This window comes from Rhinatrema bivittatum, chromosome 8 (assembly GCF_901001135.1).
Source record: "Rhinatrema bivittatum chromosome 8, aRhiBiv1.1, whole genome shotgun sequence".
NCBI lineage: Eukaryota > Metazoa > Chordata > Amphibia > Gymnophiona > Rhinatrematidae > Rhinatrema > Rhinatrema bivittatum.
The window spans coordinates 95,975,067-95,989,756 of NC_042622.1; the positions used below are offsets into that span (position 1 = coordinate 95,975,067).

General features: G+C 48.4%; 1 protein-coding gene across 3 annotated transcripts in view; it reads left to right on the top strand.

Moving 5' to 3' along the window:
* Nucleotides 1–14,690, top strand: part of SNAPC4 (small nuclear RNA activating complex polypeptide 4) — a 164,753-nt gene that overhangs the window by 35,006 nt on the left and 115,057 nt on the right. For all 3 annotated transcript variants that reach the window (XR_003858150.1, XM_029611957.1, XM_029611958.1), the window contains exons 5-6: nucleotides 1,245–1,370; nucleotides 2,100–2,178. Coding sequence is in view for 2 of the 3 variants with exons in the window: in XM_029611957.1 (XP_029467817.1) it covers nucleotides 1,245–1,370; nucleotides 2,100–2,178 (205 nt within the window). In the remaining variant the exon portion in view is untranslated. The remainder of the gene's footprint in view (nucleotides 1–1,244; nucleotides 1,371–2,099; nucleotides 2,179–14,690) is intronic.

The window sequence follows — 14,690 nt, forward strand, 5'->3', positions numbered from 1 at the left end:
GCCTCTAATGCCACAATTGTGCAGTGGCTAAAAGAGGCAATCGTATCAGCATTTCCCTTATATGTAAAGGAAGGCCAGTCCTGGAGGGGCTGCGTGCGTGTTCTACCCAGATGCAGGCAGCTTCCTTGGTGGAGTGTTAGCTGGTTTCTCCACAGGACATCTATCGAGCGACAACATGGAAACACAAGGGAACAACTCTTTGCCAGGTTCACATTGCTCTACACTGGATCTTCCAGCCCGGGTGAAATCTGTCCCAACTTAGCTCATTACTGTTCAGGAGAATGGGGGAAGGCTGAAGCCAAGATGTTAGGGGTTTTCCACTCAATTAGGACCCAATCGAGGCTGCCTGCAGTTTGCTGCCCAGTTAGGCCCCCACCCTCTATAATCCCATCATCACAGTGGCAGTTCTTGGTAGGAGTTCATAGAACATAACTTCTTTCTGATCCCAGTATATCTGCACACTGATCCCCACCCAGAGACGGCAACTCTTGGGCAATGGCTGGGATTTCAATCTTTCAGGTTCCCGCCCAGTTTAGGGGAGCTTGGGTACATCCCACTCACCTGGACTGATTTGGGGTATAAACAGGAAAGGAAAATTGGTTCATATCTACAAATTTCCATTCCTGGAATACCCCAGATCAGTCCAGAACCCTGACCTTTTTTGTTTGGAAAGACCAGTCTCTCTTCTGGATGTGTATAGTGCAGAAACTACTGTTTGGAGATTTTCAGTTTCCATTGCTTGATGTGAGGGCTCCAGATCAGGGGCTCAAACCTTTCCCCTGCTTGTTCTAGAGAGGGAGCTAGGTTAGTTTTTGATGACATTCATCTTGGCTTGCATAGTGAGAAACACTCAGGGACTGCAGGTGGCACTCTAGATTATGTAGCAGTGTCGAAAAGTTTTTATTCTCTGCCTCCATCTGCTGGTAGGGATGCAAAACCCCACTTGTCTGGACTGATCTGTGCTATTCCAGGAACAAAAACTAGCAGGTAAGAACCAATTTTCCGTGGGTAAATTCAAAAAGAATGTCCAAAGTTGTTAAGAGCTATGCTACAGGCTCTGTTTGGTAACAATGCAATGTAAAGCAACCAAATATCCAAGGTTCTTTTCTTGTGCATAGAAGATTAATGGCTTGAGAGCAGTTGCATTGTGAAAAGATTGTGGATACTCTTATTCCACTGTATAAAAAATAGTGGTGTCTTTGGTTAACAAAATGGTACATAAAACAATGTATTTTGTGTGCTAGGAGGAAATAATGTGGGAACTGGCAGGCTCCAAAGTGGCAAAATCACGAGATGAAAAAACTTTCAAGGCCAACATCTATGTTGGACATTTTCTGAAGCCGTATTTTAAGGATAAAGCCACAGGAGTCGTGAGTACCTTTTTGATTCTCGCACTTTGCTAGTTGCATGAGAAGCTAGGGAAGTGTGCATCATTTTCTTATGCTTATTGTCTCTTTAGCAGTATGGATTACTCCGTGCTCAAATAATGCACTGTGATGAGGGCTGGCATGAGTATAGGAGATGGCCCTCACTGCTCTGCAGGAAAGAGCCCCTGGTATTTCTGTACAATGAGTACAGCTGAGCTAGGTTGAGACAGCAGATTACTGCTGTAGTAATGGCTTTTGAATGGGTGTGCAAACTAAAGGGGATCAAGCACAGATCAAGCTAGAGTGATACTAGTGGCTAGTTCTGTTGACATAGAAGATGCTGTCGGCTGGAAGGAAATCCCATAGATGTTTGCACCTGCTAATCTGTTACCTCTAGATGCATGCTGTTTTATGCTCACAAACTCAAAAAAGGTTCCTCATTGCTGATCTAGCAGCTGTGAATAGAGTCCTCAACTTATCTTCTGTGGTTTTGGCTCCCATTCTTGCTTATGACTGAGCTATACCGCCTTGTAACTTTTACCTGCAGAACAACCCAAATATGTCATTTTTAGAGAGAGCTGTTAATAGGACCCTCGCAAAGAACCCCTTTGTTGTGTTTCACAGTATCTTTTTGACTCGTCGGGCAGAATTGCTTTGTGCATTCTCTGCCTGTTGTACATATTGTCATTTCAGCGCCTTTCTGCTCTTTTTTACTGTGCTGATCTTCTATAGGGTCCACCTGCCAATGAAGACACCAGGGAAAAGACAGCACAAGGGATCAAATCCTTCGAGGAGCTGGTGCTGCCAAAATGTAAGAAACACAGTCATTACTGTGTAAGAAACACGTACATTACTTTGCCAGTGTGAAACAGGCAGGTTTACTCAAGCTTAATTTTGTCATTTGTGCTGTTCTCTTGAGGCAGTAGAAACAGCGCTCCCTTTCTGTATACCTGTTTCATCCCGGTTGTGTTAGATCTCAGAGAAGCTCTGTTATAGTTTAAAAAATTAACTTTTAGTAAATCTTGCACTCTACTGCACATCCAAATTGAATTTCACAGAGCTCTTCATTCATGGCAATATAGGAAGATACATGCAGTCAGTTTTAAGTGTATAAACCTCATTACAGCATCTGAAAGTAAAGATTATTGTTAGTATTGTATTATAGATGGTAAGATGGCATGCCCTATGATTGTCTGTCTGGTTTCAACTTTTGCAAAATTTGGATAAGAAAATTGGGTTATTTCTCCAGAGAGCGTAATACTGCCACACCAATACTCGGAGGCTAAAGGGGATGTGACACACTCCACACTATGTTGCATGTTTGTTTATTGATCTTTTATTTCTATACTTTCACATGGACTGACACAGCAACCACACTTTGATATATAACATCCTAAATGAAAAGAAGGGTTGGCAAATAAGTTGGACTAACTTTAGTACAACTGTGACTACTTAAACCCAGTGTAACTACGGTGTTTGCTCACTGATCGATGAAAGGAGAAGAGCTCTCAAAAGCTAGTCACAGATATTAAGTTAGTCCAATAAAAAGTTTCATCTACAACTTGTTTATTGACCCCCTTTTTGGCACATACAAGTGGACTAACACAGCAAACACCTACTTCTCCATAAGTGATTAATCCATCTATATAAAACAGTCCTTGTAAAAACTTTAATTAAAAAACAAAAAATAATAGTCGTGTCTGTCCCTGATTCAGCAATGGCATGTGCTGAGCACTGCCATAGGATGGCGGCATGGTGTGACATTGGGTTGGAACACAGGTTGGAATGCACAACCAGAGCAGGTGGTGTGAGGACAGCGTGCGTTTCAAGCTGATGTCCACATCTAGGTGTGGGGAGGTGAGGTGGACAGACAGAGGAGGCCTCAGGACCCAGTAAAGTATGGGCTTAGAGAGACATGGCCAACAGGGAGGGAAGGGTGAGATAGGAGGGAGGTTGGAATTAGTGGCCCTGCCACTAGTGTATTAGTAAAACCAATCTCATTGATACTCCCTGTCACACAGCATGAGCAGTCTATGGCTAGTTGGCAGACAGATTGCAATCTGCCCTCCAATTTTCTCTTGCACACCTTTTTTATTTTATACATTCAGATGATACGTAGAAGCAGCTTAACTCAGCAATACTTCTTACCAAAACATATCAAACAAGTAGTATTTTAAATGGAGTTGCATTCTCCTCATCTTCTCAGGGCCTCCCTTGCTCTTCTCTAAGCCTACACTTAATTCCTGCTCGGAGGAGACAGCCAGCTCCCTGAATGATCTGTGTTAAGGTGGACTGGACCAGTCTTTTAAATTATTCTGAGGGTTTCTACAGTGCAGTCTGCCACATTCCCCAATAGCATCTGTTCCATTCTCTATGCCTCTATTCCCCTCCTAACAGTGCAGAGCATGACACATTTCTACATAGCGGATGACAAATGATAATAAAGTGTAAGGACAGACACGTGCTTGATCACAAACAGAAAGCAGATAGATGATGCAAAATGCAGGTCAGAAAATTCATTTGGAGCATAAGAGAATAAGATGTGCCATGCTGAATCAAGCCAAAGGTCCATTGAGTCCACCATCCTGTCTCTGACAGTGGCCAATCTAGATCACAAGTACCTGGCAGATCCCAAAGAATAGACCATTCTCTGTACATACCGGATCAGTCCAGACTCCTGGGTTTTGCCTCCGCACCAGCAGATGGAGACAGAGCCAAACTTGTCAGGCTCCCTATATATACCAGGGTGCCACCCACAGCCTGTAAGTATAACTCTGTCTCCAGCAGATGGTCGGATGCCTAACCCACAGTCTTGCCTGATTCAATTGGGTGTTAGTGTATAGGAGTAAGGGGGCTAGTTAGATTTTGTTTATTCCCCTCTCCTTGCAGTAAAGTTTAAAAAAAAAAAAAGAAATTTTGTTTTTTGTAGCAGGTTCTCCAGAGGATCGGGCCTGAGCCTCCCAGGGGGTTGCTAGGTCCCGAGGGGGCCATCCCCCCTGGTAGTAGGCTGCTGTGGTCTTGGGTTGAGGACCCTACAGGTGAGAACCGGCCCAGCCGGGGTGATACTGGGGAGCCCGGCTCACTCACCCCAACCAGGCCGCTTCAGCACCTGCTGGGGGACAGCGTCGTTTAAAAAAAAAAAAAAAAAAAGTGAGGTAAGTTTTTTTTTTCTCGCGGCCCAGTGGCGTGGTTTGCATTTTTTTTTGTTTTTCTCTCTGCTCCTTCCTCCCCGATTGTCGCATCTTGCCCCGCGGATCGAGTTTTTGAGTTTTCTTCAGCCGGCGGCGCGGCCCGGCCCAGCATGCCATGTGGCGCGGCCTGTGGGTCGGCGCGCGCGGCTCTCAAGGGATGGGCTGGGTTCAGCCCGCATTCCTGGCGATGAAGGGACTTCGGGGGGGGGGCGCGCGGAGGGTGGTGAGTAGGCTGATCGTGATGCTGGTCGCACTCGGGGCCCCTCCCGTGGCGTTTCCGAAGCAGCTGCAGACAAGTGCAGCAAGAGATGCCATTTTAGCGCCGGTCCCGCCGGTTGCCCTGAGTGCTTTGCCGCCCCCCACAGGGGGCAGGAAATCGCCGTCCTCCTTCTCTCCACAGCGCCCAGCTCCGTGAACAGTTTCTCCCGCAGGCCCTTCGAGGGAGGGAGCAGGGGACATCACAGGATCCGAGTCGGATGTCTCCTGCTCCTCTCTCCCCTCAGAGTTTATTTTGGCCATGCGTAGGGCCTTCGGGGCCCGTAAGTCTCGCAGGCATTCAACAGTGTCTCAGGAGAGTACTGAAGGGGCCTGCCCTGCTGGGATGGGACGCCCACGACGGGGGGCCACTACAGGACCTTTGCAGGTAAAGCGGGCTCTGAGGGCCCTCCCGCTTCAGGACGCCTCAGATTTCTCGGAGGACAAGTCGAACCAGGAGGATTTGGAGGGCCTGTCCCCACCCCCGAGGGGGGCAGAGGGAGACGGAGCCACGCCGCCAGGGACTAAGAGGCAGAGCCAGACTTCGGAGGGAGATGATCCCAGGGTCATCCGTCTCTTCCGCAGGGATGAACTGGGACCCCTCCTACCAGCCGTCCTGGAGGAGTTAGGGACCGCTACTCCTCCAGAGGAGTCTAGGCTCGGTTCCATGGCTACGGTGTTGCTGGGGCTGAGCGGGCCTCTACGACCTGTCCCTTCCATGATTCAGCTACGGATTTGCTGTTTCAGGAATGGGACACCCGGATTTGGGATTAAGGTTCTCGAAGGCGATGGACAGGCTTTGCCCCTGCTGGAGGATGCCTTGGAAGTCCTGCAAGTTCCTAAGACGGATGCAGTCGTGTCAGCAGTCACGAAGCGCACTTCCATACCGGTTCCGGATACCACGGCTCTGAAGGATCTCCAGGATCGGAAGTCGGGGATTCAGTTGAAGAAGAGCTTCCAAGTCTTGGCCCTAGGGGCCCGGGCAGCAATTTGCAGTAATTTCACACTCAGAGCCAGTCTACGCTGGGTCCCACGACTCCTGGCCAATGAGGGCCTGTCTGAAGAGGAGGCTCGCCAGGCTGGACCGCCTAGAGGCGGCAGTGGCCTACAGTGCAGACGCCCTGTATGATCTTTTGCGGACTTCTGCACGCTCCATGATCTCTGCCGGCTCTGCGAGGCGGCTGCTGTGGTTGCGGAACTGGTCGTCGGACGGTGCAGCCGAGTCCAAGCTGGGTTCCTTGTCATTCAAGGGGAAGCTGCTGTTCGGGAAGGAGTTGGATGGTTTGCTTCAGCGCCTGGGGGAGAATAAAGGCTATCGTCTTCTGGTGGATAGTACACGCCCAAGTCATCCTTCTCTTCCAAGTCTCGTTTCAGGGGTAATCGGAGGGCTCGCGCCCAGGTGCTCCTTTCCCTTCCTCCTCCTTTAGTTCGGGGGGGGGGGGGGCCGTCAGAAGACTCGGTCTTTTCAGGGCAGGAGTTTTGGCAGGCCTGGTTCTTCACAGTCCCCTGTCGGCATTAAGCATGTGCAATGATATCCAGCGGGACCATTCCTCGGTACCCAGGGTAGAGGGCAGATTGTCTTTCTTCTATGAGGAATGGACCAGGATCCCGTCGGATCAAGGGGTACTGCTGTTAATAACACACGGCTACGCCTTAATTTTGGCACGCCAGCTCCGGCTGCGGTTTTTCCCTTCACCTTGCGGAAACGTAGACAAGCGCCGAGCGGTCCAGCAAACCTTGGAAAGGTTGTTCGACCTGGGAGCAATTGTACCGGTCCCACATCAGGAGCAACGAAAAGGACATTGCTCCATTTACTTCGTCGTTCCAAAGAAGGAAGGAACCTTCCGACCCATTCTAGATCGCAAGGGTGTCGTCAGATGTCGGTGGATCCCGCTTTTCACACTGAGACGCTGCGGTCCGCCATTGCATCGTTACGGCCAGGGAAATTCCTGGCATCCCTGGATCTCACGGAGGCTTATCTTCATGTCGGGATCAGGGCAGATCACCAGAAGCATCTCCGGTTATACGTCTTGGGGGAAACTTTCAGTTCCAAGCCTTGCCCTTTGGGCTGGACACAGCTCCCCGGATCTTTACCAAGGTCTTGGTGATTGTAGCGGCCCAGCTGCGGAGGGAAGGACTGCTGGTGCGCCCGTACCTGGACGATTGGTTGTTTCGGGCGAAGTCGGAGCCCCTCTGTCGGTTAGCAATCACTCGCGTAATGCAGTTGGTGCGTTCCCTAAGCTGAGTGGTGAACATCACGAACAGTCCTCTCATTCCCTCTCGGTCCCTGGAGTTTCTGGGAGCGTTGTTCGATACTAGCCAGGGGACGGTATTCCTTTTGTCGGAGCGCTACCACACATTGCAGGGGCAGGTTCGATCCTTGCTTCGAAAACAGCCGCCGACGGTTTGGGTGTATCTACAGATGATAGGATCCTTGGCAATACGGGACCTGGTACCCTGGTCTTTCGGGCACATGCGCCCATTACAATCTGCCTTGCTCCCCCGATGGAGCCCAGTGTCAGAGCAGTCTTCTCTCCCATTGCCATTGACAAAGCCGTAATGGACGGTGGTCACCACGGATGTGAGTCTGCTTGGTCGGGGGGCGTAAGTCGGTTCAGGGCCATTGGGCCACGCTCGGGTCGCATTGGTCGATCTATCGTCTGGAGACCAGGGCAGTGTGTCTGGCATTGCAGGTGTTTCATCCCCTGATCCGAGGAAAGTCGGTCTGGGTCCTCTTAGACAACGCGACAATGGTGGCCTTCATCATTCGACAAGGGGGAACCAAAAGTCAGCCGGTAGCCTTTGAGGCTCGTCTCCTGATGCAGTGGGCAGAGCGTCACCTGTTAACCATAGTGGCGTCTCGCATAGCAGGGGTCGACAACGTTCACACGGATTTTTTGAGCCGCCATCATCTCAACCCAGGAGAATGGGAACTGGCAGACAGGGCCTTCCATCTCATCTGCGACGGATGGGGCACGCCGGCTAGGGATCTGATGGCGACGTTCCAGAATGCCAAGGCCCAAGGTTCTTTGCCCACCGGAGAGAAACGGGGGCAGAAGGAGTAGATGCCCTGGCGTTACCGTGGCCCACAAAGATTCTTCTGTACGTCTTCCCTCCTTGACCTCTGATCGGCAGAGTCCTTCGGCGCATAGAGACTCATCCCTCCGAGGTTATTCTGGTGGCTCCTGAATGGCCTAGAAGGCCCTGGTTGCGGATCTCCTCAACCTGGCAGTGGAGGGGCCGCTGTGGTTGCCGTATCTTCCGGATCTCCTCCACCAGGGAACCGTGTGTTTCGATCAGATTGATCGATTTTGTCTAGCGGCATGGCTTTTGGAAAGCGTCTGCTACGGGTCAGAGGCTACTTGGACGCGGTGGTGTCGACTTTGTTGAGATCGCGGAAGAAGTCTGTTTCCTTGGCGGACGTACATGTGTGTGTGTGTGTGTGGAATATCTTCGAATCACGGTGCGTTGAACAGTCAATTCCCGCTGCCCAGGCCTCCGTTTCAGCTATTTTGGCCTTTCTACAGGATGGTTCCCTAGGGGTACAGGTACAGCTCTTGGTTGCTTTCCGGGGTTTCTTGAAGGGAGGTCTCTAGCGGCGCATCCGGATGTGAACAGAGTCTCGAAAGGGCGGATCAGTTGTGGCCGCTCTTGAAGGTTCCGTGTCCTTCCTGGGATTTGAACGTGGTCCTCAAAGCCCTATGTGCTCCTCTCTTCGAACCATTCAAACGGGCAACCCTTAAGGACCTTAGATTGAAGACAGTGTTCTTGGTGGCGGTCGCGTCTGCCAGGCGGGTGTCGGGGCTTCAGGTCTTATCTTGCAGGGAGCTTTTCTTGCGGATCTCGGAAGCCGGGGCAACGCTGCGCACGGTCCTCTCGTGGTATCCTCCTTTCACCTGTATCAGTCTGTGGAGCTTCCTTCCTTTGGGGATCTCCAGGGGTCGGATCCATTGGCGAGGGATCTGAGGAAGTTAGATGTTCGTAGATCTCTCCTACGGTGTTTGGAGGTGACGAATGATATCGATTGTCGGATCACCTCTTTGGGATTTGTCAGGGTCCGAAGAGGGGTAATATGGCTTCAAAGGTAACCGTGTCTCGCTGGTTGAAGGAGACCATAGGTTCCTCATATTTCCTCTGCGGTAAATCGGTTCCGCAGGGACTCGAGGCCCGATCGATGCGGTCCCAGGCAGTTTCCTGGGCAGAGTGTATGCAGATCTCTCAGCAGGAGATTTGCAGGGCTGCCACTTGGAATCTTTGCATTCCTTTGCGCGTCATTATCATTTGGTTGTCCAGGGCTCCAGGGATGGCAACTTCGGAGCAGGCGTTTTAAGAGCGGGCCTCTCCGGATCCCACCCCAAGTAATTTCAGCTCTGGTACATCCCAGGAGTCTGGACTGATCCGGTACGTACAGGGAAAAGAAAATTAGGTCTTACCTCCGATAATTTTCATTCCTGTAGTACCAAGGATCAGTCCAGAGTCCCGCCCTCTATGTTTTCTCATTTCGGAGAGTCCGCTGTGTTTTCTGTTGTGAGAATGTTGCAGGTTTCCTTATATGGTTCATTAGCTATATGCTGGTTTGCTCTTTCCGGGGCAGGTCTCTCTTGGGGACAGTGGGCCCGGGTTCTCCGGTTAATATTCCGGGGGGTTTAGTTAGTGTTCAGTTTTCAGAGTTTCTGCTTTGACATTACGTTATACTGACAGACTGTGAATGGCATCCTGGTATATATAGGGAGCCTGACAAGTTTGGCTCTGTCTCCATCTGCTGGTGTGGAGGCAAAACCCAGGAGTCTGGACTGATCCTTGGTACTACAGGAACAAAAATTATCGGAGGTAAGACCTAATTTTCTTTTCCTTGTTCTCATTCCCAGGGATAAGCGTGGCTTTCTTAGGTTATCTGGTTAATAATAGTTTATGAGTTTTACCTCCAGGAACTTGTCCAAACCCCTTTTAAACTCCTGCAGTGCCAGATGTCTTAGCCACATCCTCCACCAAAAATGTTTTCTCCAATTTGGCTTAAATCTTCTGCTTTGTTAGTTTCATGGAGTATCCCCCACTCTGAGTACTATTTGAAAGGGTAAATAACCATTCCCTATGTACAGTTCCTTTTCCACCCCACTCATGATTTTATAAACCTCTATCAATTCTCCTCTGTTGCCTCTTCTGCAAACTGAAGGGCCCTAACTTGTTTAAACATTTTTCATAAGGGAGCTGCTCCCTTTAGAATTGTTGTTGCCTTTCTCTGTACATTTTCTATTTCTGCTCTATCGTTTTTGAGATGGGATGACCAGAATTGTGCACAGTTTACCTGTTGGCACACCATGAATCTATAGAGGCATTATGGTATTCTCTGTTCTTTTCTTCATTCCTTTCCAAATAATGCCTACCATTCTATTTGCTTTGACCATCGCTGCACACTGAGTTTAGGATTGTAATGTATTGTCCACAATGACTCCTGATCTGTTTCCTGGGTGGTGACTCCTAATGTGGGAACCTAGTATTGTGTACCTGTAGTTTGGGATTATTTTTTCCTATGTGTATCACTTTGCAATTGTCTGCATTAAATGTAATCTGCTATTTACATGCCCAGGCTCCCCAACATGTTAGTTTTTCATTGTGTGGCAATCTTCTTTTCAAATTCCCTCTTGATCTGCTTTATTAATATTTTACATCTGATGTATCCGTGCTTATGCTCCTCTCATTTTCCTCATTTGGTTCTGCTTTCCATTTTCTTGAAAATATTTATTGCATTCTACTCCCATTTTACAATTCACCTTCGGGGTAACTTTTGGGTCTCGTTATTTTTAACCCTATAGCCTGATGACCTACCAACTTAATATTGTTTGATGAAAAGATAAATGTTAATACATTTAGCTACCCAGATAGAAAAGTAGTTGGTTAGATAAGTTATTAGCTTCAAGCCACTAGTTCCCTGTATGTACCCAGATCAGTCCAGACAGTGGTTTGAGCCTTCTTTCCAGCAGATGAAGACAGAGAAACTCAAAAGGTATCCTATATCAGGACAGTGCTCCCCCTGTGTCCCTTCAGTATTTCTCTGTCTCCAGCAGATGCAGATAGCAGAACCTGTGGTTCCCTTTCTTTGTAGCAGTTTTTGATTTGCGGAAGTTCTTCCTCCTCCTCCTCTAGTTATAAAGGATCAAGCAAGTATTGGTTTAATTCCCAGTGTTTAAAAAAAAAAAAAAGTTTAGTCATCAGGAGCAATTTTGTTCTGATTCCTCGCTCTTGCTTGGGCCTAGGGGGGGTCCTGTCCCCTTGATTTATTCAGCCTAGGACCCTTTCCTGGTGGCCTTTTGCTTGGCTCTGGGGTGAGGTCCTGGGCTCTATGGCTTTAACTATAGATTTGGTTCCATGGGCCTTCACACATATGCGGCCTTAATAGAAAGTTTTGCTGTCCCACTGGAAGCCAGTCTCTGAGGAGTTTGACACCTCTACCTCTCTCCGACTTTACCATCACCAGCATGCAGTGGTGGCTCTCACTCGCTCACCTGTTGAAGGGGATGCACCTGGAAACACCTCAGTGGATCATTGTTACGATGGACGCCAGCCTCTCCGGCTGGGGAGCGGTGTGCCAGAATCAGTCTACCAAAGGGCAGTGGTCCCCAGTCTAATCTCAATGGCACATCAATTGTCTGGAGGCCCGAGCAGTTCGCCTGGTGTTCAAGACATTCCGGCCCTTGCTCCGTCACAAAGCGGTCCGAGTTGTCTCTGACAATGCCACCACAGCAGCTTACATCAATCGCCAGGGTGGCACCAGAAGTCGGCTGGTAGCTCTGGAAGCCAGCAAGCTGTTCTCCTCGGCGGAGTACCATCTGGCTCGACTGGTAGCCTCCCACATTGCGGGGAAGGAGAATAATCAGGCCGACTTCCTAAGTCGTCAACACCTAGACCCCGGAGAGTGGGAGTTGTCCGAAGAGGCGATGGATCTTGTTGTGTGCAAGTGGGGAGCCCCCCACTTAGACCTGATGGCCACTCTGAAAAATACGAAGGCTCCCAGATTCTTCAGCCGCAGACGGGAGCACTGCTTGGAAGGGGTGAATGCCCTGGTGCTACCCTGGCCTTGCAACATCCTCCTCTGCGTGTTCCCACCCTGGCCTCTGGTGGGAAAAGTACTCAGAGGAATAGAGCTTCACAAGGGGCCGGTCATTCTCGTAGCGCCAGAATGGCCCCAGAGACCATGGTTCGCGGATCTGGTGAACCTCCCGACGGATGGTCCTCTTCGCCTTAGTCACCTCCCAAATCTACTGCGGCAGGGTCCCATATTTTTCGATCAGGCAGATCGCTTTTGTCAAGCGGCCTGGCTTTTGAGAGGCACAGACTGAGGAAGAAGGGTTATAAGGAGGAGGTTATTTCCACCTTGTTGCATGCGCATAAGACTTCAACCTCTCTCTCGCTTACGTTTGGGTATGGAGAGTGTTTGATACGATGTGTGCTGACTCAGACATGCCGGCGCGCAAGGACCCAGTGTTCCAGGTCCTATCTTTCCTACAGAATGGTCTCTCCAAGGGTTTGTCTTTCAATTCCCTGTGGGTTCAAGTTTCAGCTCTCAGTTGTTCCCTCTTAGGGCGGGGTCGATGGCTTCGCAGTGGCAGCCCACCTGGATGTCGTGCAGTTCCTCAAGGGGGCTAAGCATTTGAACCCGCCTGTCCGGGCTACTTGCCCATCGTGGAGCCTTAATCTGGTACTTCGAGTTCTCTGCAGGGTGCCTTTTGAACCTCTCAGGTGGGCCACGCTCAAAGACCTGACTCTTAAGATAGTATTTCTGGTCTCTATGTGCTCGGTCAGGAGAGTGTCCAAGCTCCAAGCCTTGTCTTGTAGGGAACCATTTCTTCGTTTTTCTGATTCAGGTGTTTCCCTCAAGACAGTTCTATCCTTTTTACCAAAGGTCGTGTCCTTTTTTTTCACTTAAATCAGTCAGTGGAGCTACCTGTCTTTTCTCTAGACGACATTGCGAGCACACCTGGTGGAGATCTAAGGCGCCTTGATGTGAAAAGAGTGCTACTGCAATACTTAGAAGTCACAAATGAGTTTTAGATCTCTGATCATCTCTTTGTCTTATGGAGCGGACCCAAAGGGGAACAAGGTTTCTAAGGCTACCATCGCTCGCTGGCTAAAGGAGGCGATTGCGTCGGTGTATATCTGTCAAGGCCGGCTGGTTCCGGAGGGCTTAAAGGCCCATTTGTTGCGCTCACAGGCTACCTCTCCCCCCGCAAGAAATATGCAGAGCAGCTACTTAGAAATCTCTTCATTCCTTTGCTCGTCATGATCTCCTCAATGTACAGGAGCCAGTTTTTGGTTCCTTCGGCAGACAGGTGTTTTGAGCGGGACTATCTCGGTCCCACCCTACTTAGGGAAGTTTTGGTACATCCCACTGTCTGGACTGATCCGGGTACATACAGGGAAAGGAAAATTGGTTCTTACCTGCTAATTTTCGTTCCTGTAGTACCACGGATCAATCCAGATGCCCGCCCTTCTTGCATTCTGACTTTTCTTGGAAACGACCACTCGAAGTTTCTTTCATTTACAGATTTTGGGAATATCTCCTAAGCTTATCAGAGCAACGCATATCTGAGCTATAAGACACCGGAAGTATCTTACCATTATATGTAAGAGCACTTTTTTGCATTGTTTCAAATTTCCCGTTCCAGTTTGGAGGTTACAGGTTTTACTTGCTTGATCTTTCTCTGGTTAAGATTATAGTTTACAATTTTTTTTTTCACGTAGATAAGCAGCTGAATTAGCCATGCTGTATGGATACGTCTTCCGTGCCACTAGATGGCAGAGCTCTCTAAGACTAGCAAAGTCTTTTAGCTAGGTGCTCCCTCCCTCCTGTATCCTGATAGGGACTACCTCAGGCTCCTCAGTCTGTTTTTTTCCTTGCACAGATTGCACGGAGCTCTCTTCTACTCTTCACATTTAAAAAAACAAAAACAAAAAAACCCCAAACTTTTCTTCATTATATTAAAATGGAAATATATATCGAAAGATTAAAAAAAAAAAAAAAAAAAGATCTCCTTTTAAAACCTGCCCTTGAGATCTTCTTACATATCTCTGGGCACACCCTCCCCCCACCACAGTTACCTCTCTCACCAAATCCTGCGTTCCACTAAGAATTAAATCTAAAATAGCTCCCTCTCTTGTTGGTTCCTGAACCAATTTATTTATTTATTTATTTAAGGGTTTTTATATACCGCAGTACGTAAGGAAATACATCACCGCGGTTTACATTAAACAATAACTTAGCAACAGGCTTTACATTGACATTCTTAATAGGTATTAAATAAACTAACATCCATATAACAGTTTTGACGGAAAACAGGCTGAACAGACTGTGGACCATCCAATAAAGTATAACATACCATTAAACTATTGATGTAACTATTAAACCTTAACAAACCAACACAAAAACTGAATAGTATCTAAAACATTGTAATAAATTGCTCCATGAAGCAATTTATTACATTCAAGAACTTTGTCTCTAGCAAGTCCTGATGTTACATTTACCCAGTCAATATTGGGGTAATTGAAATCTACAAAGTCACTGGTGCAAGTGAAAGAATAAGGTTCCATTCAAAGGTATAAGAGTCTTTATTAAACCCAAAGTTTATAAATCTCTCATTTAGTACGGCAACTCCATACAGGTAGCAGCAAGAAGAATTAAAGTCCCCCGACACGGTCCCGTGTTTCGCGGAGGCTGCATCGGGAGGGACCAACAAAACGTTTATTCACATCTGTAAATATAATATGCAGTAGTAAGGAACGGAACAAAACTGCCATAAGATTTATATAAAAAGATGTACATACCTCTTGAAGTTTCACAGGAGCGCAATCGCCCTCAGTGTTTCAAACATTTAAAGGACAA